At 47.8% G+C, this 23722-nt stretch overlaps 2 protein-coding genes across 4 annotated transcripts; one reads left to right on the top strand and one right to left on the bottom strand.

The window, feature by feature from the left end:
- The first annotated feature begins 240 nt into the window (after positions 1-240).
- fsd1 (fibronectin type III and SPRY domain containing 1) lies at positions 241-11813 on the top strand. The gene is made up of 13 exons (XM_056604696.1): positions 241-684; positions 1575-1670; positions 2173-2304; positions 3126-3227; positions 3611-3633; positions 4636-4757; positions 5489-5698; positions 6149-6247; positions 7492-7642; positions 7998-8080; positions 8540-8791; positions 9361-9449; positions 9754-11813. The coding sequence occupies exons 1-13, from the start codon at positions 670-672 to the stop codon at positions 9862-9864; spliced, it is 1485 nt and encodes a 494-aa protein (XP_056460671.1). The 5' UTR covers positions 241-669; the 3' UTR covers positions 9865-11813.
- Positions 11814-14098: 2285 nt separating this feature from the next.
- LOC130393933 (signal-transducing adaptor protein 1-like) lies at positions 14099-23345 on the bottom strand. Of its 3 annotated transcripts, none has more exons than XM_056604704.1 (15): positions 22793-23345; positions 21784-21855; positions 21430-21549; positions 21245-21301; positions 19386-19570; positions 19056-19187; positions 18502-18571; positions 18217-18319; positions 17945-18034; positions 16693-16743; positions 16409-16510; positions 15861-15908; positions 15482-15526; positions 15279-15371; positions 14099-14906 (listed from the first exon to the last, which is right to left on the bottom strand). In XM_056604704.1, exons 1-15 carry the CDS (start codon positions 22874-22876, stop codon positions 14845-14847), a joined length of 1314 nt encoding a protein of 437 aa, XP_056460679.1. In that variant the 5' UTR covers positions 22877-23345; the 3' UTR covers positions 14099-14844. The 3 variants fall into 3 exon arrangements, with proteins under 3 accessions (XP_056460679.1, XP_056460681.1, XP_056460680.1); XM_056604706.1 differs by having other exon boundaries at positions 15279-15368; XM_056604705.1 differs by having other exon boundaries at positions 16693-16740.
- Positions 23346-23722: the final 377 nt, after the last annotated feature.

Here is a 23722-nt window from a genome sequence, read left to right as displayed (position 1 = left end):
GTGTGTTGGTTTGTGGATGTGTGGGTGAGGTGTCAAGGTGCTACGAGACATGCCATACATTCTTTACCAGGGCAACAGTTGTGGTTTCCTGTGACAAAACACAAATGGGTCTCAGATCTCCAGGGTTTTTGATCATATCCGCAAAATAAAATAGAAAATTTTGAGATTTTGAGCATCTTATTAAATTCTTATGTAAGAATATATTAAAATACGAGGTTATCACAGTAGCAAAAACGCTGCTGAAGTTTTTATAGGCTTTCCAATAGCCTCGGAGTATAGTGTAATTAATAATTAAAGAAATAATGCACCTAATTTGCTAGGAAGCATCCTAAAGCACGCAGGGCGTAAACAATGGATGTCTGCAGTCAAACACAAACAATAATTAAAAGACATTAGTAATTACACATCACGAGCACTCTCAATATCCTCCTACGTTGTGTTCCACCAAACCTACGTTGCGTCTCAGAGACAAAACCACAATACCCAGAGTTCTCTACGGCCGCATGCGCACAACGCACAACGGCCCAAGGCGTCGGTGAACGAAGATGCAATGTACTATAGCAGCATCAGTACCAGCAGAGTGGTGAAAATAGACCGAAACAAGGGGACGTTGCAAAAGTGCCGATTGTAGTTCTGGTGACTGTGCGACTAGTGAGCCGGAGCGCCAGGATGGGGGAACATAAGGTAAGACCGGACCTCAGGAACAGGTGTTTAGTCTCGGTCGGGTCGGGGCGTAGCTCCGATACAAAGAAAGGAGGGGAGGACGGCTAGCGACGAAACATGAGAACTCGTCTATTCCGGGTCATACTTGTACTTGTACATTCAATGTATGTATCTTGTATGGTTGCAAGAATTGTGGTGATCAGGAATACGACACCTCTCTCTATATACCAAGAACCTGCCATTTGGTTTACGTCTAGTGTGTGTGTGACCGGTGAGATAATCATCCCCACCTTCATTGATCCCATGGGAATATAGCTTCACAGATAAGCCCGTCCCGACGTGTCTAATATGAATCAGGGGTTTACAAACGCTATTACATAATAGCAGCCTATAGCCGGGATAAGCGGGCTGCAGTCCTATACTCCACCTCGGCCCGCTGCTGCTGCTGCGCCCTTCTGCATCACAGAGCATTACTCCGATTATGAACGGTGTGTTGTCACTGTTGTATAATAAGGCCCAGGCATGTTGTAGACTCGTAACGTATACAACGCAACGCCTTAGTTTGTATTTTTCCACAAAAAACATATGTGAACACGCATGCAGTAAGATCCCCATAGTGGTGGAGTCGCATTATTAAATTATGAATGCGCATCTCCTCGCCCATGAAGTGTCCTTTCCGGCTCTGAGAGGGTGGATACTGATACCCTGCTCTGTGGAGCAGAACGGAAACGCTGCCTTTCCAAGAGAAAGCTCAAGTATACATGGTTGACGTTCTGCCTCAAAGGCAAATAAAGGGTATTGAAATGGAAAGTGTGTGTGTGTGTGTGTGTGTGTGTGTGTGTGTGTGTGTGTGTGTGTGTGTGTGTGTGTGTGTGTGTGTGTGTGTGTGTGTGTGTGTGTGTGTGTTCCAGGAATCTCTTCGTAAGATCACGACCACGCTGACGTTAAAGAATGAGGAGATTACAAACTTCATCTGCAGCCTCAAACAGAGTCTGGAGAACTTGGAGGTACAGGAAACATCTCACCGCTACGATTCCCCCATGTAACCAGTTCATAATGAACATGTGCTTTGTTTTGTGAGCTGTCTGTCTCACTGCTCTGTGTCTCATTGCTCTCTGTCTCACTGCTGTGTGTCTCACTGCTGTCTGTCTCGCTGCTGTGTGTCTCACCGCTCCATGTCTCACTGCTGTGTGTCTCGCTGCTCTGTGTCTCACCGCTCTGTGTCTCACTGCTTTGTGTCTCACCGCTCCGTGTCTCACTGCTCTGTGTCTCACCGCTCCATGTCTCACTGCTGTGTGTCTCACTGCTGTGTCTCACCGCTCTGTGTCTCACCGCTCCATGTCTCACTGCTGTGTGTCTCACTGCTGTGTCTCACTGCTGTGTCTCACTGCTGTGTCTCACCGCTCTGTGTCTCACCGCTCCATGTCTCACTGCTGTGTGTCTCACTGCTGTGTCTCACCGCTCTGTGTCTCACTGCTCCCTGTCTCACTGCTCTCCGTCTGTCTCCAGGCCAACTCAGACCGTGTCCATGGAGACTTGGAGTCTGAGTTCACCTCCCTCAACGCCGTCCTGGACCAGCTGAAGGACGGGATGCTGACCCGCATCAAACAGGAGCGCGCCAGCCGCACCTACGAGCTGCAGGTAACTAGCTCACCTGACTAACCCTGACCAGCTGCAGGTAACTAGCTCACCTGACTAACCCTGACCAGCTGCAGTAAACTAGCACACCTGACTAACCCTGACCAGCTGCAGGTAACCAGCTCACCTGACTCTGATTTTAACCAGCTAACCTCGCTATGATGCTAACCCATATGACACATAACTGCTCTCTTTTTAATTAATCCTAGATCAATATTTGACGTGTGATGGTGAGACACATCAGAGGTTCCGTGCGTGGCGCGTATTCACTCCGTGCCTCTCCACTGCCAACACAAAGACCTTTTAACACAAAGAGGAGGTGGATTCATTCATTCATTCAAGTTGACAAACAGGCCAACCTTCTCTCAAAGCTCAGGCCACTTTCTTCACAAAGGTTACATTCTGCACTCTTAAGTTCAAACCATTTATCAAAGATAGATAGTGAGCTTTTTAGTCTTCAGTTTTCACTCTCAACGTCACAGCAGTGACCGCGATGGACAGCATGTCGCTGGTCTCCTCCTCTTTGTGTTCCCACTGTGTGTGTGCGTTTGTGTATGACTGTTTAAAGACCAGCCTTGGACCTTCGGCACCAGGCCTGACTCTCAAATGATGTCTGTTCTGTGCAGCCGTCCCAGAGGACATAATGGTTCCATTATATAGACAGTAGAGACCCTCTGGGCTGTCTGTTCTGATCCGGGCTCGTCCTCGTGCTTCTGTCTTCCTCTGTCTGTCTCTCTCTCTCTCTCTCTCTCTCTATCTGCCTCTCTCTCTCTCTCTCTCTGTCTCTCTCTCTGCCTCTCTGTCTGTCTCTCTCTCTCTCTCAGAGTCAGCTGAGTGCCTGCTCTAAGGCCCTAGAGAGCTCGGAGGAGCTGCTGGATCTAGCCAATCAGACGCTGTGTTCCTCCCAGACGGAGGGCTTCATGCAGGTACAGCCCGCCCCCCGTTCCGCTCCACAGCCCTACGCTGTTCCCCACAGCCGTCCGTTTTATTTTTAATATTTTTATTATTACGATTTTTATAATCTCTTTAATATCATTGCACAAAGTGCAACGAAATTGGGGACTTCTACGCGTGTATTGGTGGAGGAGGTTTGCAGTCTTCAAATGTTTGAATAACTGAAACGCTCCTTTTAGTGTTTGAGGTTGTTTGTCCCACTACTGACACTGTTGTTTTAACGCACAACTCCTGTGGCTCTGTGTGTGTTTATGAAGTGTTGAATCACAAGCTCATGGGCTCCCAACTCAGTGTTCTCTCCGTTCCATATGTCTCCTCTCCTCCTTTCCTTTCCTCCACCGCTTCCTCTCTCCAGGCGGCCAAAGACATTAAGGATAGGTATAGTACTTCAGTCCACCCCCTCTCCACCACCACCTCCTCTCCTAGCCTCCTAACCCCTCAGCCATCCCATCATAGCCTAGCCCTGCATGCCTTCCCAAATGCTGCAGTCCCCCCCCCCTCCCCGTTAGCCGATGCATTTGAGACGACCCTCACTTTGACCCGGTGGGGTTCGGTTGGTTGTCCTTGTTTTGTCCTTTGTTATTTTATTCATTCCCCGCGTCCTGAGTAGCTTCCTCCATCGTGTGTCACACCCCCCCCCCCCCCCCCCTGGTGAATGCTGCTCTCTGGTCACAGCTGTGTGGAGTGGTGGTCAGTGTCATGACTGGTAGTGAAGTCTTGTAGACTATCGTTTGTTTTGTTAAAGTGATGGACAACAGAGACGCCTCATTGACTTCTCATTATGTTTTTACGGTCTATCACAGTATCAAGTATCGGATGAGGTTCCACCGAGTCCACTGCCGACTCGCGTCGTCTCAGTCGACCGATTAGCTTCTATTTCTTCAAGCCTAAGGGTCTATTTTCCATCGCCAAGCAAGGTTTTAAATGACCTTCCACTCGCGTGACGGGATTCTGCAGCTGAAATGAGGCTGTACTGAACTCTGAGGAGCAAACTCCAGAGAGGATGAGACAGACTGCTCCCCTAGAAGCCTGAGTCTTTCCACCACTGGCCTCATTAGCTGGCTTTAAGATGTATATTATTATACTTTATTAAATGCCAGAATACATCTTCTTGACAGGATATTTGGTATGTGGTAGAAACCCCCCTCTGTGATATGCTGTGGTTATTAAACGTTACAGACGCTGTTGTCCATCACTTTAAGTAGCAAATAGCTTTAGAGCTAGCCCTTCATGTTAGCGATGGTGTTTGGCGTGCCAGTCACTGTTCAGCTGAATACAGGGGCGTGCTTCTTCTTTTTCTTCTCCTCTCTTCTGGTTGTCTGCTGTGCGTGCGTGTGTGTGCTCACCCGTGGTTCGTTTGTGTGTCTCTTTTGTTGGTAGCGTCACAATGGCCCCCGCCTTCCGCCTTTCCCTGAAGGCTAAGGCCAGTGACAACATGAGCCACATGATGGTGGACTTCAGCCAGGAGCGGGAGATGCTGCGGGGAATCTCCTTCCTCCCAGGTCTGTGATGAAGCCCCCATGAGGTCATAGAGGCTCAGCCCAACTCAGATGGGTTCGGGGTCAAGTATACAACGAGCTCAGACTGGGTTGTTAGTATGACCTGGGTTAGGGCATAATATTCTAGAAAGATTCAATGAAAAAAATAAAATTATATATATATATAGTATATATATATATATATATATATATATATGTATATATATATATATATATATATATATATATATATATATATATATATATATATATATATATATATATATATATATATATATATATGTATATATATATATATATATACATATATACATATATATATGTATATGTATATATATATATATATATATATATATATATATATATATATATATATATATATATATATATATATATATATATATATATATATATATAAATATATATATATATAGTATGCAATAATAATTGCATGCTAAATGCAATTATATACAAAATATTTAGCGTATTAAAATAAATGTATACAACATTTTAAAATATAAATTGAAAAGTGTTATTAAAGTGTTATTCTTTGTATACAATATCATGCGGCCTCAGATCACTTAGTGTTACACAAAGCTTACCCCCTGGAGCATGATGTGGAGCGCAGGTGTAGAGTTAACATCGTTACGTTGGGGTCGCACACCTCTCCACACGCCCCAACGGGGTCATGGTCAGTGGTGACCTGGGTGTTGACCCCCCCCCTCCCCCCACAGTGCCCGCGACGCCGGAGATCCAGGTGTCGGAGTGCCAGGTGTGCGACAACACGGTGAGCGTCTTGTGGACGCTGCAGGAGCCGGACAGCAAGATCGACCACTACACGCTGGAGCACCGCCGCACCAACCACGACGGGGCCCCCCGGCTGCGGGAGGAGTTCCCCTGGATGGTGGTCGAGGGCATCCGCCCGATGGAGCACACGCTCACAGGTCGGTCCTCGCACCACGGTGCTGTCCAACGCTGCGCTCTGATTGGTCGACTGTGGTCCCGTTGTTTGTTAATGACGGGACAGGCCTCTGGGTTTGAACAGTTCCGGTTCCAACCAAACAAAACACCCTAGTTGGGAGCGAAACCTCATTACTGTGTGTGTGTGTGTGTGTGTGTGTGTGTGTGTGTGTGTGTGTGTGTGTGTGTGTGTGTGTGTGTGTGTGTGTGTGTGTGTGTGTGTGTGTGTGTGTGTGTGTGTGTGTGTGTGTGTGTGTGTGTCTGTGAAATGCACTGGTAATGAAATGCACTGGTATTGTTATGCTGCACAAATATGGCAAGTTCTTAAAACAAAGCATCTTTGTGTTTGTGTGTGCGCGTGCTATGTGCGTGTGCTAAGAGCTATGCAAATGTCCCGTGTGCTTTTGTTGTTCTAATTTATTTCCCGTCGCCAGGGTTACGCTTCGACACGCGCTTCATGACGTTCAGAGTGAAGGCGTGCAACAAGGCCGTGGCCGGGGAGTTCTCTGAACCCGTCACGCTGGAGACGCACGGTACACACGCACACACACCTCTCACGCACGCGCACACACACACACACACACCTCTCACGCACGCGCACACACACACACACACACACACACACACACACACACACACACACACACACACACACACACACACACACACACACACACACACACACACACACACACACACACACACACACACACACACACACACACACACACACACACACCAGCCCACAGAGCAGACAAACCAGCCCACAGAGCAGACAAACCACTGTTCCCCGGGGTTGAGCGTTCCTCACATCCGCGCTCCTTGCAGACCAAACACCGTGCGTAGATGCGTGGTGCACTCAGGGTTTGGTACGACTGAGATCAGACCAGAGATTTGCTCGCAGCTGGCGTCCGCTTGCAGCGGGATCACAAGATAAGGTTGTGAAAGTGGCCGTCCTCACCCGGCCCCTAGCGCGGGAGGAAGCGGTGGCTCGGGGCTCGGTGCTGGGCTCTCACGCCAAACCAACCTCAGGGACGGTTTCACCCGGAGAGAGACTCCATTGAAGAGTACGATTCACTGCGTCATCAAGGCAACTGGTGCAAAACTATAATCACCGCAGTGATGTCTCTATTACGTTGATTCCACCTTTAAAAAAAAAAGAAAAAAAAAAGGTTTGACTTTCGGCACGCCACAAACAAGTCCCTCTGTGGATTAAATAGATGCTCCGATACGACCAACGTGTTCTGAACCCACTCTCTCTTTTGGCACCACGAATGGTCATCGGACTGCATTTAAATAGCACTCTTCAGACCGGTGGCCACTCAAAGCACTGTTCAGTAAGTGCCTCGCATTCACCCATCCTCCCACCGACTCCGAGAGAATGCGTTGGGTGTCTTGCTCAGGGACACCTCGACACTCTGCTAGAGGAGCCCGCGACCGAACTAGCAACCCTCCATTTGCAGGACAACCCTCTCTACCTCCTACGCCGCTTCAACAGAAGTCTGCTGACGCCACCGTGCCGAACCTACGTCTGCTCTGCAACCTGATAACACCTGATGTGGTCTGAGCTGGGTTACCATGCTTCTGAACAATCAGCCACAAAATGGCCTACATTACGTTGGGTGACGCTTCCACCTGAAGCATGCTGTGACACGGTTCTTTCTTTTTCTTCCTTGCTTGGATGGTCCCAGCGAAGCGACTCGAGCCCGTAAAACCCGCCGGGCCCGGCCAGGTGAAGCCTCATTGTGTGTGTGTTTTCTCCGTTTGGACCCCTTAGCCTTCCTGTTCAAACTGGACGCGGCGTCGGCCCACCAGAACCTGAAGGTGGAGGAGCTCAGCGTGGAGTGGGACAGTGTGGGGGGCAAGGTCCAGGAGATCCGCAAGGACAAGAACCGCACCAACCAGTCGCCCATGCACTCCCCGGCCAGGTACCCACCAGTCCCCCCATGACCAGTCCCCCCATGACCAGTCCCCCCATGACCAGTCCCCCCATGACCAGTCCCCCCATGACCAGTCCCCCAATGACCAGTCCCCAATGACCAGTCCCCCATGACCAGTCCCAATGACCAGTCCCCCCATGACCAGTCCCCCAATGACCAGTCCCAATGACCAGTCCCCCATGACCAGTCCCCCATGACCAGTCCCAATGACCAGTCCCCCCATGACCAGTCCCCCCATGACCAGTCCCCCCATGACCAGTCCCCCAATGACCAGTCCCCCCATGACCAGTCCAACCAGGGATCAGGGGGTTCTAACGGCGGGTGTCCCTCTGATCCGTCTCAGGGTGTCCATGATGTCCCCCAAGAGGGTGCCCACCGTGAGGCCGGGCCGCGACCGCTTCACGGCCGAGTCCTACACGGTGTTGGGTGAGTACCGCCGACGCAGTGGGAGTGAGATCCTTCTCCAGTCGACGGTTGAAGGGGACATATTTGACCACAAGGCGTGAGTGTGACTTGTTAATCGCACTCGCGGTTTTCTCACAGTGGTTTGATGTCACCTTTTAAAATATGGTCACTGGCTTCTGCTCTTTGTGGTTTTGAGGTGTCATCACCAACTGTGAGTGCGATTAACAAGTCGTCACATGTTACTACGATGCGCACAAAAATATATGAAACTATTTTTCATGCTACCCTTCAGCCACTTCTTAAACAAAGGTTGAAGGCAAAGTGGGTGGCTCAGTACCTTCCTAACATTCATCCCTTACTGCCAAACCTTTTTACAGTCTTAAAACGTGTGTGCGTGTGCGTGTGTTTTCATTCGCTTGTTTTCCGAGTCCGCCCGTTCACGTGATCACGGCCTCACTGCTGCGTCGTCTCTCCCCGCAGCGGACACGGCGATCGACGCCGGCCAGCAGTACTGGGAGGTGCGCTTCGACAAGGAGAGCAAGGCCTTCGCGGTGGGCGTGGCCCTGCGCAGCCTTGGCCGCTTCGACCAGCTGGGGAAGAGCGGAGCGTCCTGGTGCATCCACCTCAACAACTGGCTGCAGCAGAGCCTCACGGCTAAGCACAACAACAAGGCCCGCACCCTGGACTGCGCCATCCCAGACCGCATAGGGGTGTACTGCAACTACGAGGAGGGTGAGGCCACACAGAAACCAGGGTTAAAGCTGCACTATGTCACCTCTAAGCTACGAGGAGGGTGAGGCCACACAGAGCCGGGGTTAAAGCTGCACTATGTGACCTCTAAACTACGGGGAGGGTGAGGCCACACAGAGCCGAGTGACACCTCTAAACTACGGGGAGGGGGAGGCCACACAGAGCCGAGTGTTAAAGCTGCACTATGACACCTCTAAACTCCTATTTCTCAAGAAATAATCCTCGTCCATCCAAGGGTTAACCCATCCAGGGAATTCTGAACCGAAAATCGATTTATCCGGTACATTCCCAACATGGGAAAATCTGTGATAGTCTGAAAATAAAGAGGTTGCTAATTGGAAAAAAAATGCATAGCGCAGGTTTAGCATGAGGTCAATCTAAGCATCGTATTTCACTGGTATTATGCTGCCGTCTTCAAATCATTATCCACATTTATATTATAAAAACGTAACTTGCATTATAGTAAACTAACATTTTCAATCTTGAGTTGACAAGCTAGCTAGCATGACGCAGCAGCAGCTAACATGTGGTGCTGGTGTTTCTGCCTCCAGGGATCCTGTCCTTCTACAACGCCAAACTCAAGCAGCTGATGCACACCTTCAGGACCAAGTTCACACAGCCCATCATACCGGCCTTCATGGTGAGCACTCCAGGTTTTATGTGTCTGTCATGGTAAGGAAACTGAAAACTGCAGTTTTAGTAAATACGAAATACATAAAATAGATAAAAACCTAAGCGCATAGAGTAACAATCAGCGTGTGTACATGAACACTGGGAGATGATTGTAACCCTGTTACCGTAATGAGGTTTCCTACCCCAGCTACTCTCACTATCCGGTTACGAAAGGTTTGTGTGTGTGCGCGATGTACAAGACATGAGAAAAAGAAAAAAGATAATCCAGCCAACCCCAACGTCCCCGTTTGTCCCTCTGCTGCCCCCTGCAGGTGTGGAACGGGACGTTCTCTGTGAAGACGGGACTGCAGGTGCCCAGCGTGGTGCAGAGCGGACAGAGGAAGAACAGCAACACCAGCAGCTCCAACGCCAGCCTCACCTAGGACGCCCCCACCCATCACCACCCATACACACATCTAATCATCCATCACCCACCCACCCATCCACCGGCCCCCCCACCCATGCATCCATCCACCTATCACCCACCCAGCGGGGGGGGGGGGGGGACCCAGCCAGAGCCACCCGCTGCTTGACGTTACCTCTTGTCTGGCTGGTCGACTCCGTGTTTTATCCCTGGAATCTGGAAGTTCAACAACAACTTACTCTCTGTGGCCCAACCCTCCGTCTGTATGCCTCTGGCTACGTGGGTGACTGAGTGTCCTCTGAACGGTTCGTGTCTCATCGTAACACACTGAGTTTGGTTCTGTAGCAGAATGCATTTAGCGCGCTGGCCGCACCCCTCGTGTTCATTTCCCGCCGCGGTTGTCATGGAATCATACAGCCGGCTGTGTGTGTGTGTGTGTGTGTGCGTGTGCGCGTGTCTCCACGTCTGCATGTGTCCAGCTGTTCGCGACCCTGTGCCTTTCTTTAATCGTGTTCAAACTAAAAGGCCAAACTGAACAATCCACAGCGCTTCTGCTCTCGCCCTATCAGAAGCGGTGTACTTAACGTGTGTCCGTGTAGCTTGTGTGTGTGATGTCACGTCCTCCTCATTATCAGGTACTGACACTTTAAAAATCTCACAGTTCGGAACTCACTTCTGTAGTCATCTCAGTAGTCAAGTCATAGCAAAGATAAACTCACCGACTTATGTTAACCTAGTCTCAGCCTGCTTTTAGACACCGCGACTGTAAGAACTGTAGTTTAGCACTAAAGAAGGACCATTTTAACTATCCTTTACCAGCAACGTTTCAATGGAGTCAGAAGCCATCAGCTTGTCTGTGACACCACCTGGTTTCCTATGAACGGTCCCACACTTTGCTTACAAACAAACTTGGTTTAATCCCTCTTTCAAAGTTCTGTCTCCAGTCTGCAACGCTTTGACTACTGAGCTCTCAAAAGGACTCGACCAAAAACAGTGTTGCTACTTGTAGTATATATGGTATATTATTATGTTAGTTGGTTATATCTGAATAAAGATACATTTATTCAAGGCTTTTTGAATTGACTTGCCTGCGTTCTATACATGTTAACCACCCTAAACAGTACTGTAACTTCATGACTGTCCTCGTTACCGTAACGCTTTTATGTCTGGAAGGCGAGAAGCCGCTAGAGGCAGTGGATGCTGCGGACATGAGAGACTGGCTTCAGTCTTGAAGAAAGGGATACTAGTTACCACATTAGGTTCAGCTGATGAAGTCATTTCGTACCCTTGAGGCCCCATGGGGCAGAAAGGGGTGAATATCTCGCTCTGGAAGCCGTTTACTAAAATTAGATTATTTTCTTTATTTGAATTTAAATCGCGTATCACTTGCCGTAGTGTAATGTTGTTTTATATCACGTCGACTTCTCTCTACCAATATGGTTACCACCATGGGGAAAACTAGCTTGCAATGCTTTGACTGAATCGTTATTTTAACATTCTTTTACATTTTAAAGAACTTTTGCAACGTACTGTAAATAGTCAAAAAGTATATACTATAATGTATTAGTCACATTGAGGAAATAAAGGAATAAAGCACTGTTGTTCTTGAATTCTTATCGTCGTGAGATTGTGTTTTTTCATATTTTCAGCACACAAGACATATATACATGTTTGTTTGACATGTTCTGAATGGTAATCGATGCCTGAAGTCACAACGCGACACTCACACGTAAACGGGTAACGTAATTTATAATCCAGGACAGATTATTTACACCTGCACTATGTACGATTACTCATAGCACCCTCTAGTGGCTTGATTTTGAGCTACAGCTATAGCTCTGTTATTATTGGTCAACAGTATCTTTCGTCTGAAATTCCCCCCGCCTATGTCAAATTAAATAGGGTTAGCGTGAATGTTAAACCCATTTGAGTACCGTCTGCTCTTCGCCATGCTGCCCAGTATGTCAGACCACCAGCGAACACCAGCCTGCTGCAAACTGGAAGGCCTGTCCTTGACTATACACAAATAAATTCACTTAAAATAATTTATAGAAATAGATAGACATAAAACCATAAAAGAAAGCTATTAGTAAACCAAAATAAACATAAGTCATGAACAATGCCATTATTTGAAAATGAATGCATTGATATAATATTGTACATTTATTCCTCATTCAAACAATGATGAAGAGATGGCAGAGTAAACAAAGTAGGCACCGCAGGAGAAGTTCTTTGGCCGAGCCCCTTGATTCCTTACTGTAGCTGACGTCTTGAATTGTCTCTCTTTCCACACATGTTTACTGAAATAAGATAAAATATTATTTTATAATATAATATATTGTAATAACCCCAATAACCTTTATCTTACGTAGCCTTTATCTTACGTCTTAGGTACCTTATATTATTTCAGTCTACCTGTCTACCTGCCTACCTGTCTATCTGCCTAATTGTCCTTATGTCAGCAGGTCTTCTTGTCTACTTGGCTAGATATTGAAAACTTATTACAGGAACACATTTTTGGTTTCTCGTGTGCGTGTGTTTGTCTGTTTATCTGTCTACCAGGTAGGCAGATAGGCAGGTAGACAGGTAGACAGGCAGACGGTTGTTAGACGTGTAGGCGGGTAGAAAGGTCGATTGGGAAACATGTAGAGATGTGTAGACAGGTAGATGTGTAGGCAGGGAGACAGGTGGACATGAAGACAGGTAGCTGGGAAGAGAGGTAGAGATAGAGGGTGATAGACAGGTGAGTAGACAGGTAGACATGAAGATGTTTAGACAGTTTGACAGTTAGACAGGTAGATGGGGAACAGAGAGATGGGTAGAACGGAATGAAAGGCAGGCAGGGAGATTGAAGAACGAGGAAGGAGGTTGTTTTGGTATTTTTCTGTGCAGAGAGATAGCTGAGGTACAATAGCATGAAGGGTCGCCCCGGGGGACTATGGCTTCTGGGAAATGCCTGAAGTGTCTTATCTCATTCTTTGTTAATTGACCGACAAAATCTTTTAATGATGGATTGATGATATGATTAACATTATATATTGCATAATTACACAAGTGTTGCAACAATGACCAGTATGAAGATTAATGACATGTAATTAAAAGCGAGACTAAAGTTTCACCCGAGAGTATCACCCATCTCAGGTGATACGGCCATGGTATCTCGCTGATTATCTTCACGTAGTCTTTGTTTGCACTAGGTTTATTTTTGAGGAGTTTGGGGAGTGGTGTATCTGACAACCTGCTGGGGGGAGGGAGGGAGAGAGAAGAGAGAAGAGAGAGAGAGAGAGAGAGAGAGAGAGAGAGAGAGAGAAGAGAAGAGAAGAGAAGAGAAGAGAAGAGAAGAGAAGAGAAGAGAAGAGAAGAGAGAGAGAGAGAGAGAGAGAGAGAGAGAGAGAGAGAGAGAGAGAGAGAGAGAGAGAGAGAGAGAGAGAGAGAGAGAGAGAGAGAGAGAGAGAGAGAGAAGAGAGTGAGAGAGAGAGTGAGTGAGAGAGTGAGTGAGTGAGTGAGTGAGTGAGTGAGTGAGTGAGTGAGTGAGTGAGTGAGTGAGTGAGAGCGAGAGAGAGAATTGGACTTATTAAGGGACACGGATTAGACCCTGACGTAGGTGGATGACTATTTTCCCACCCAGGTGGTTTTGTTGACCCGTAAACCATCCTGAGTTGGAGCTGCTCTCTGTGTTGTCTGGTTTTATCGTTCAACTCGGTGGCGTGGAAACCCCACACCCACTGGCCGGCTACAAAATGTATTAACAACAATCTGAATCACTGTAGCTGGCAATTCTTTAAGATTCTAATATAATTGATTTTAATATCATTTTATATATTTCTATATTCTATAACCCATATAGTAAATGATTATGTATTAGTCACATTGACGAAATAAAGGAATAAAGCAACATTTTACTCCTGAGAGACAAAGAAAGGCACATAAAGGTGATAGGTTGACAGCATTTAATTATATAAATAGACTACATTTATAAAAGGTTTTCAGACCTGTGGCCACTCAAAGTGCATTAAAACGATTGCCTCCCATTCACAGACCGACGGCGGTGTGACCATGCCAGACGACAGTCAGCTCGTCGTGGGGAGGGTCCTTCACTCAGGGACATCTCCACACTTAGTTAGGAGGAGCCGGGGTTCAAACCAGCAACCTTCATTCAATTAAATGTTATTTGTATTGCCCTTATTCACCGTTATAGTCTCAAAGGGCTTAACAGGCCAAATACTTATGAACCCCCCCCCCCCCCCCCCCCCCCCAGGAAAAAAAAAAACTCCCTCAATGTGCGGAGGAACGCAGAGTGGGGTATGACGATACCAGTCAACCCGCTCTACCTGCTGAACCACTTCTGCCCAGATATGAGTCATACAAAGGCCCTAAAACACTGAAAGATAATGTACAAATATAGAATATTTATTTGGATTTAACTGTAGCATTAAAACCTAATTCTGAGTGAGATACACAGATATTAAATCAAATATACCAAACATTCCCTTCAAATACAAATCCCTTCATATTTCAGCCACAAATGTGTTTTCATTCATTAAAAGAAAAAGGCACAAAAGACCTTAATGGCGAGACAAACACTAAACCAAAAACAAAAATCTTTTAGTTTTTGGTTTGAGGCACACCACAGCCAGTTAATAGGCCAATAATACTGAGTGACAAATCATGTCTGAGCCTACGAGGCGTGAGTTGACAATAAGGAGTGAAACCAAGTCCGTTTGTATCAGGAGAGAAACCTGAGAAGAGTGAGGCTCGACAGCCATCAGTGACGACCAGAAGCAGACCACAGAGCCCATGGACTCAGGTCCCTGGGGGTCCCTGGGGGTCCCATCCCCTCGGGAACCACAGGATGACCCTCTAGGTAAAGATGTGCTCGTTACCTTACTCAGAGACACCCACTGGCTGCGACATGGCGACGTAGTTCCAGTAGATCTTTCCACCCTATACCGCACCACACGCCGTAGGAAAGTTCATCGCGAGCCCGGGAGAGGTCCCTCTACTCTTTAAAAATCCTCTTCTTCAGAAACGCCTCCTTCAGCTCCAAGGAGAGGCAGGACACTGTGAAGAGAACGGGACGCGAGGTCCACAAAATGAGGTCCACGAAACGAGGTCCACCAAAAAACGAGCTTCACAACAGCCTGTCACCAGAGACTTGGTTGTGAGGGTGTGGTTGAACGACCATATAGGGCAGGGAGTTACAACCAGATATATACGTTAAGATTTAGAGCTTTCAAAAATATCAATATCAACACCACTACGATGTCAATAATGCTATTAAATGATAGTGTATATTATTATTAATCTAATGTTATTTCAAAGGAGAACATTTATGGTTTGAAGGCACTTGAGCCGTACTCATGGGGGAACAACACTTCTCTACGACAGAATAATGAGAGAGCGAGAGTGAGAGCATCTAGAGTCTGGTCTTACCGTCACTCTTCGAGCGCGCGGCACTGGATTGACGGGGAGGGAAGGAGCGAGGGGTGGGAACCGGCTTCCCTGTTGGTACACGTTCGTCCGCTGCTGGAGACACCATGATAGGATGGGACGAGGGACACGGGCAGACAGACAGAAAGACTAGGCAGACATGCAGTAGAATAGGATGTTTGAAGATTAGAAAGACTTTGGCTCACCATGGCTGCCTTCGGATTCCCTCTTCTTTTGAGCAGAGGGCATCACTAAAAGAGCCAAGGGACACAGAGAGAGCTATGAATGACACATTTATATTAGAAGTGTCACCCCTGAAAACCTTTAACCTGCGTTTCCCAGCCTTGGGTCGACTGGTATGCAAATGGCATCGATTGAAGAATCCCGGCCTATGGATATTTGACAGGAAGTTTCTGATCATAAAAGCTTCTTTACATAAGTACTGTACATGCCTCATCTCGTACCTGCGGTATGGTTTGAGGAAGCAAAAGGGGAACCCCTGCTTTAAACAATGAACATAATGCCAGTGCAGATCAGAGAGGGGGAACACATGCGTCCCATCAAAGGAGAAGAACTCATACTTACACGCAATGCGCCCGCATTGCTTCGGAGTCACAGCAGATGAGGCTGCAGCTGGATAACACACATTGACGTGCCAGGTTAGATTTACAGCAAGCACGAAGGCCAAATCACACGTTGAATGAACAACATTCCTCCTGACACAGTAATGCATCTACCCGGAATTGACGTTATTCTTTTAGAGAACCAGTTTTGCATTTACCCTCAAAACACTTTTACATTTACGGCATTTAGCAGATGCTTTTATCAAGAGTGACAATAGGTACCATTGGTCATAAGAAAGAACCATCAAAACACATATGTGTTTGTGCGTGGATGAGTGCGTGTGTGTGTGCGTGGGTGCTTGAGTGTGTTTGTGCGTGTGTGATCTGCGTGTGTGCCTGCGTGTGTGAGCGTGTGTGTGCGTGCGTGTGCGTGGGTGCTTGAGTGTGTGTGTGTGTGTGTGTGTGCGTGTGTGAGTGCGTGTGTGAATGCGTGCGTGCCTGAGTGTGTGCGAGTGCATGTGTGTGTGAGTGTGAGAGTGTGTGTGAATGCGTGTGTGCGTATGCTTTTACCCTGTTTAGTAGGGTACCCATTGGGTATAGATGGGGGGGGATTGCACGGTCTGGTAAATGGCAGACTATTCTTCTCTGCATTCTCACTCCGCTTGGGCAGGACTGTAAATATAGAAGGGGGGGGGGGGGGGGGTCCGGTCACGATCCAACAGTGAGGAACAACGCAGAGAAGAACATAATAACCAGACTGAATATGAAGGAATATAACGAGGTGATCAGCGTGTGCAGAGAACGGGGGAAATGCACGCGGCACATCACCGGAGGGGAGAAGGACTCCGACTTACTGGGAATGCGAGATGGCGGCTCCACTTGCAGATATTCCCGCTGCACGCCTGCTGGGGGAAACGGAGCACAGGCGACAGTAAAGACCAAGAGAGCGCAGCAGCAGCCAATCACACGTCAGCCCACCAGGGGGTCTGTGTCTGAGTGTGTGATTCTGACGTATGATGGAGGGACGGGCCAAAGGGCAGGAGCAGAGCCGATAGGCTGTAGAGTCGTAGACGGATGAACAGAAAGACGTGTCATGGATGGACGGATGAATCCTGTATATTTTACATTTACATTTTACATTTAGGAGATTTTGCCGTCTCTTTTTCCAAAGCGACTTACAACCCTTCATTCACACATTCACACACCGACGGCGGAGTCAACCACGCAGGGCGACAGCCAGCTCGTCGGGAGCAGTCAGGGTGAGGCGTCTTGCTCAGGGACACCTCGACAATCAGCTAGGAGGAGCTCGTGATTGAACTAGCCACCTTCTAGTTACCCGCCAACCCGCTCTAACTCCTGAGCTACTGTCGCCCTGGTCAGATCCCATCCAGTATTCTTTATTCACTCTCGTCATGACAGCATGGGTGAGACACATGTACTTGAATTTAAACAGTGGATGCGTATCTTCACTTAAGTGGAGTTCCTCATTCTCACAACAGTGTGGAGCCATGAAGGAGACATCTTTTCCTGCAGCTTCCACAAAGGGAGACCACAAGTTGGATATAGAATTTGTATATAATTGAACAGAAATCCCTTTTCCCACTCAAGCCCATATTGTGAAAGGGATGGATGCTATAACAACTGACTACTCAATAACTAACTGACAGGGAAGACACTGAATAACAAAGAGTAGTAGCGAGTGCAAAGCCAGCGATAACATAAAAAATGTTAAAATGTTAAACATCCGTGGCGATGGCAACGTGCTTGCCAAATGAGAGTAATGAACTCATCAACCACATTCCATACAAAGCAATCATGTTTCACTGCTCTATGTCAGTAAATGTCAAACGGGAAGGACTTTGGCCATCAATATAATTTGCATGTGGCAGATGCCATTTTCTGTTTTATTCCTCGTGCAAAGTCTTCAACATGTAAAGCAGCTTGCTTGTGTCCTGGTGAAGTGAAAGGCCTTGTGTGTGTGTGTGTGTGTGTGTGTGTGTGTGTGTGTGTGTGTGTGTGTGTGTGTGTGTGTGTGTGTGTGTGTGTGTGTGTGTGTGTGTGTGTGTGTGTGTGTGTGTGTGTGTGTGTGTGTGTGTGTGTGTGTACCTGGTTTGGATGGTGGAGTGGGGGGGGTCTTGCGAGGGGCGGGGAAGCAGACCGACTTCTCTCCACTCTCCTTGTTGAACTTGATGAAGGCTGAAGACACAGAGACAGGGGGGAGTGAAGGGAGTGAGGAGAGTGAGGGGGGTGAGGAGAGGGAGGGGGGTGAGGGGACTGAAGGGAGTGAGGGGACAGAGGGGAGTGAGTGAGTGAGCGAGTGAGGGGAGTGAGTGAGCCGTCATGGAGTGAGTGAGAGTGTCCCAGCCCCCCTCCCTTACTGATGTTGTCTTCGTAGTTGTCCTCACTGATCAGGGGGGTCAGTGTTCCCCCTGTCACCTCCAACATCACAGTGATCACCTCGTCCAGCGTGGCACAGTCGATCTGAGCACAACAACGTGTTATTAGTTCAATTATCAAACATAATAATACGATTATTTAGTTTTTGTCTAACTAATCAGCTGAAATTAGTATATTCTTCAGTTGAGGATATTTTTTTGCATTGTCAAGGAAACATCTTTCTTTCTTTACTACATGTACAATTAGTGACGTCCTTTAATACTCACAGGCTCCTTCAGATCGATGATGAAGCCTTCACCGGGATTCTGAGTCACGCGGTAGTGTTTGAATATAGGACTACGCACACACACACACACACACACACACACACACACACAGAGACACACACACATACACGGAGACCCAGACACAAACACAGAGTAATTAAAGAGCTGTTTCTCTGTTGAGGTGTGTTTTGTGTGTGTGTGTGTATGCGCGCACGCGTGTGCGTGTGTGTGTGTGTGTGTATGCGTATGTGTGTGGTGTGTGGTGTGTGTATTCGTATGTGTGTATGCGCGAGCGTGTGTGTATGCGTATGCGCGTGTGTGTGTGTGTATGCGTGGTGTGTGTGTATGCGCGTGTGTATGCGTGGTGTGTGTGTATGCGCGTGTGTGTGTATGCGTCTTTGTATGCGTATGCACACGTGCACGTGCGTGTATGCGTATGCACGCGCGCGTGTGTATGCACGCGCGCCCGCATTTGTGTCTGTGTGTGTGTGTGTGTGTGTGTCTCTGTGCGTGTGTGTGTCTGTGTGTCTCTGTGTGTGTGCGTGTGCGTGTACCTCATATGGACCTCCCTGGTTGTTATGGTGAAGGTGTTGCCATGGCCGCCGGGGCGGAGCAGCAGATTCCCTCGGCCCGCCTCTCTCTCCAGCAGAAGCTCCGCCTCCACACGGGTCGCCTGCACGTAGCACCTGGACACAAGCACACACGCACACCAGTTAGCACCTGGAAACACACACACCAGATGGTGCACGTCCAGAAACACACACACACACACACACACACACACCTGCTTGCAGGTGTGCGTGTGCGTGTGCGTGTGCGTGTGCGTGTGCGGAGCTGGACCTCATCGGTCCAGCCTTCTCAGCGGCGGGTGCGGCCCCACTCACTCTGGCAGGGGCCCGTTATAAGCGGCGTGGCTCCGGGCTCCGCCCTCGTCAGGGAGCGCGGCCGCGGGCAGCGGGGGCGTGGGCAGCGGGGGGGGCAGCCTCCTCCTCTCCCTCTCCCGCTCTACGGCCTGCTGCAGGTCCCGGGTCTGACCGGGAAGCAGGATGATGCCACTGGGCAGCGAGAGCTGAGCGAGAGCGAGAGAGAGAGCGAGAGAGAGAGAGGAAGAGTGAGAGAAAGAGGGAGAGAGAGAGAGAGAGAGAGAGAGAGAGAGAGAGAGAGAGAGAGTCAGAGACAGAGAGAAAGAGAGAGAGACAGAGAGAGAGACTCCAGTCATTATGTGGAGACTATTGTTCTGTTTACCCAACTTATGTTTATGACATATTTCATGATACATTATTATATTTTAAACAATACTTCTACTTACAGTGTATCCTTTCAAATCAAGCAAGCAAAGTCTTTACTGTTATTAGCTCTATTATTCATAGACAAATATACAATTTGCATATTTGCATTTGCATATATATATAAAACAAGTTCTAGGCCCTGTGACGCCACAGTCACACTGGGGTCAAACCGGCTCAGATCGGGGTGAACGGGGGTTTGCTCTCTCTTGCTGCATATTTGTTTTAACCGATCGTGTTGCTGGTGTCGGGGTCTGGAAACACGTCACCGGCGAACGTGGTCACCGACCGTACTAAACTGTAAAATAATCTGTCTGTAGGCCACTATAGAAATACACTCATTAGAATCAGGTTTTGTTTGGCAAAATATCTCCGGAAAGAAACGGACGGAAGGCGTAACGCCACCCGTTAGAGACGTTGGTTGCCAGCCCAGGCTCCGTTACCCCCTCCCCAGAGGTTCTGCTATAACCCAGTAGGACTGCTGGACCAGAGGTTCTGCTATAACCCAGTAGGACTGCTGGACCAGAGGTTCTGCTGTAACCCAGTAGGACTGCTGGACCAGAGGTTCTGCTGTAACCCAGTAGGACTGCTGGACCAGAGGTTCTGCTATAACCCAGTAGGACTGCTGGACCAGAGGTTCTATAACCCAGTAGGACTGCTGGACCAGAGGTTCTGCTATAACCCAGTAGGACTGCTGGACCAGAGGTTCTGCTATAACCCAGTAGGACTGCTGGACCAGAGGTTCTGCTGTAACCCAGTAGGACTGCTGGACCAGAGGTTCTGCTGTAACCCAGTAGGACTGCTGGTCCAGAGGTTCTGCTATAACCCAGTAGGACTGCTGGACCAGAGGTTCTATAACCCAGTAGGACTGCTGGACCAGAGGTTCTGCTGTAACCCAGTAGGACTGCTGGACCAGAGGTTCTGTTATAACCCAGTAGGACTGCTGGACCAGAGGTTCTGCTGTAACCCAGTAGGACTGCTGGACCAGAGGTTCTGCTATAACCCAGTAGGACTGCTGGACCAGAGGTTCTATAACCCAGTAGGACTGCTGGACCAGAGGTTCTGCTATAACCCAGTAGGACTGCTGGACCAGAGTTTCTGCTGTAACCCAGTAGGACTGCTGGACCAGAGGTTCTGCTGTAACCCAGTAGGACTGCTGGTCCAGAGGTTCTGCTATAACCCAGTAGGACTGCTGGACCAGAGGTTCTATAACCCAGTATGACTGCTGGACCAGAGGTTCTGCTGTAACTCAGTAGGACTGCTGGACCAGAGGTTCTGTTATAACCCAGTAGGACTGCTGGACCAGAGGTTCTGCTATAACCCAGTAGGACTGCTGGACCAGAGGTTCTGCTGTAACCCAGTAGGACTGCTGGTCCAGATAAGTTTTACCCATTCAAATGGAGCTCTTCACTAGCAGAAAGTAAAGAAGAGGAAGGCCAGAAACAGCAGAAGCTGACCTCTACCACGGCGTGGATGTAGCCCTTCCATAGCTCTCGGGCCTCGAGGCTTGGAGCCTGCAGAACAGAAGGAAGAGTCAACTGTTATATCGTACAACGAATAAACAAATCGATGAACTTCAATGAATCAAATGCTTACCACAACACTAATTAAGGTGTATGTCGTATGTCAATTGCACCCTTACGGTAAATTTTAAGCTCATGTCTTTCAGGTGGACGTTGAATCTGGCCTTGTCCAAGTTTGAGTCGCGGGTGGGGTCGTCAGTGACCGACCGGAAATTAACGAGCTCCAACTTCTCCAAAAACTGGTGATGTGCACACACACACACACACACACACAAAGCATGCACAGGCGCAAGCACTCGCACACACAGACACACGCACACGCACAAAACATGTACACACACACACGAAACATGCGCACACACACACACACGTTTAAGTCAAATTAAATAACTGAAGTCAGTCAACAAACTAAATACAGAAAAGTGTAATAGTTAGTGCTTGGTGTCTCGTTCAAAGAAAGTTGAATTTCTTACATTAGCATCTTTGCTGCTGTTGAAGAAAAACAATGTGTTCCCGCTAAGAGCAGTCCATCGTTTGAGAGCCGCCTGAGAGAGGCCCACAAGAGATTCAGACGGGTAGACAGGTTGTCAGGAATACAGATATGCAAGGAGGCAGACGTGCAGATGAGAAGGATGAGAAGAATGAGGAAGAAACATTATTTGGAAAGTCTGCGCTATGAATGCTAGTAAACACTTCCTGCGTGGACATTTTTTTCTCGGAACCTCAGTGCCATCATCGTACATACCAGCACGGTCTTTGTGTGATTACATGATTGTTACAATTGAGAAGAATGTGAATGCCGATGTATTCAGCATTACAATTAAATCATTTTTATACTAATAATGAATTATTCTTTATGATAATTATTTTTGATAATGCTAATAATTGATGTACATGTAAACATATTATATATACATACATACATTCATACATACACACATTATTAAAAGTTTAACAGTCCTTTGTATGCATATAAGTGCATGGGTGTAGGACAAATGTACAGTACAAAAGCGCCAACTATTTAGTTCTGAATAGGCTTTTTTTCCTAAGCATGTTTAGTTAAACTATGCCCCGTACTCCATAAATAGAGAAGCCGTCAGACCAGTAGGATAGTAACCGTGGTCATACCCACGGATCGGCTATTATCAACAACATGTCATTTTCCAACGAAAACAGGCTTTATAAAGCTGCTATTGACAAAAGCTTTGCTGTTTATTATTGATTATCAGCGGATATTATCAAACCAGGCAAATTCAGGCCAGGTTGTGGTTGGCAGTCTCCGATGTCTGACACACGTTTAACTAAAGTTACGTAGCCTATTGCATTTGTGCCTTTTCAGATAAATGAACCTGTAACCCAACAACTTTTTTTCAAGACAAGATGATATACACTTAAATACATTGAAGTCAAATAAAATAAGTTTAATAAGTAGATATGGAGTAGTTCAATAGATAGGGCTCCCATGATTTGCGTAGAGTTTACCTTATCTCTGAACGACCTCTTCTCCAGGTAACCCTCGTAGTACAGATCTGGAAGGCTGGTCTTCCGACGGTTCAAACCATTCATCGTTATTTATTGATTTATCGGTGGATGTCAGGACAAATGTTTAGAAGTAACTACTACTTGGCCACCTAAACAGATCTTCTTTGATCTCCGGCGATAACAGAGCCCATTTGTGTTGCCACTCGCCCCGCTGTGTGGATGTTTACCGTCCGTCAACTTGTATGGTTCGCCTTCCAGGTAGGCTTACCTCTACGCTGATTGGAGAACATGTCGCCAGGTAGGCTGGGCTTCAGGTGATTGCGGAGGCGAATGGGCGAAATCCAGAAATCAAATGGACTCGTGGATGTTTTACGGTAACAAGCCATTGATTGTATGATCAAAATACCCATATGATAACTCCAATCAAACACAGCAATACAGTTTGATGCTGATTGACTCTCCCCTTGTTTTGATGCGGGACAAAGTGAAAGTAGGTCGGTTGCACAGACAGGGTCAGCTGGTAAGCGGTGCCCTCCTCCGGCTCCGACAGGCAGTGGATCTGTTAGCGGGGTCGGCTGGATCTTTTAGGGAGGGTGATGGTTGGGGGGTCGCGGGGGGGGGAGACGGGGTTCGAGTTGATCTGTTAGCGGAAGGGGGGGGGGGCGAGGGGTTGTCGGTAACGGAGAGCAGGGGGGAGGAGGCTCGGTCGAGGAGAATGTACACAAACAGACGTGCACCGCACGGGGTCGAGGACTCAACGCCGTTCAACTTAATGAATCGATATTTATTTTTTTCCCTACCGTTTTGAAAAAATAAACATAAATAAAATCGTCAAGAGTGGTTTTAAAACGGCCTTAGTTTAAAATACATCCCCGGCCACAACAGACGGACGGACGGTGGACGGCGGCGCGGGAGCGAGCGACACTATTT

Source organism: Gadus chalcogrammus, chromosome 12 (assembly GCF_026213295.1).
Source record: "Gadus chalcogrammus isolate NIFS_2021 chromosome 12, NIFS_Gcha_1.0, whole genome shotgun sequence".
NCBI lineage: Eukaryota > Metazoa > Chordata > Actinopteri > Gadiformes > Gadidae > Gadus > Gadus chalcogrammus.
The sequence above is the reverse complement of the archived record's forward strand: the minus strand, read 5'-3'. Positions and strand labels throughout refer to the sequence as shown.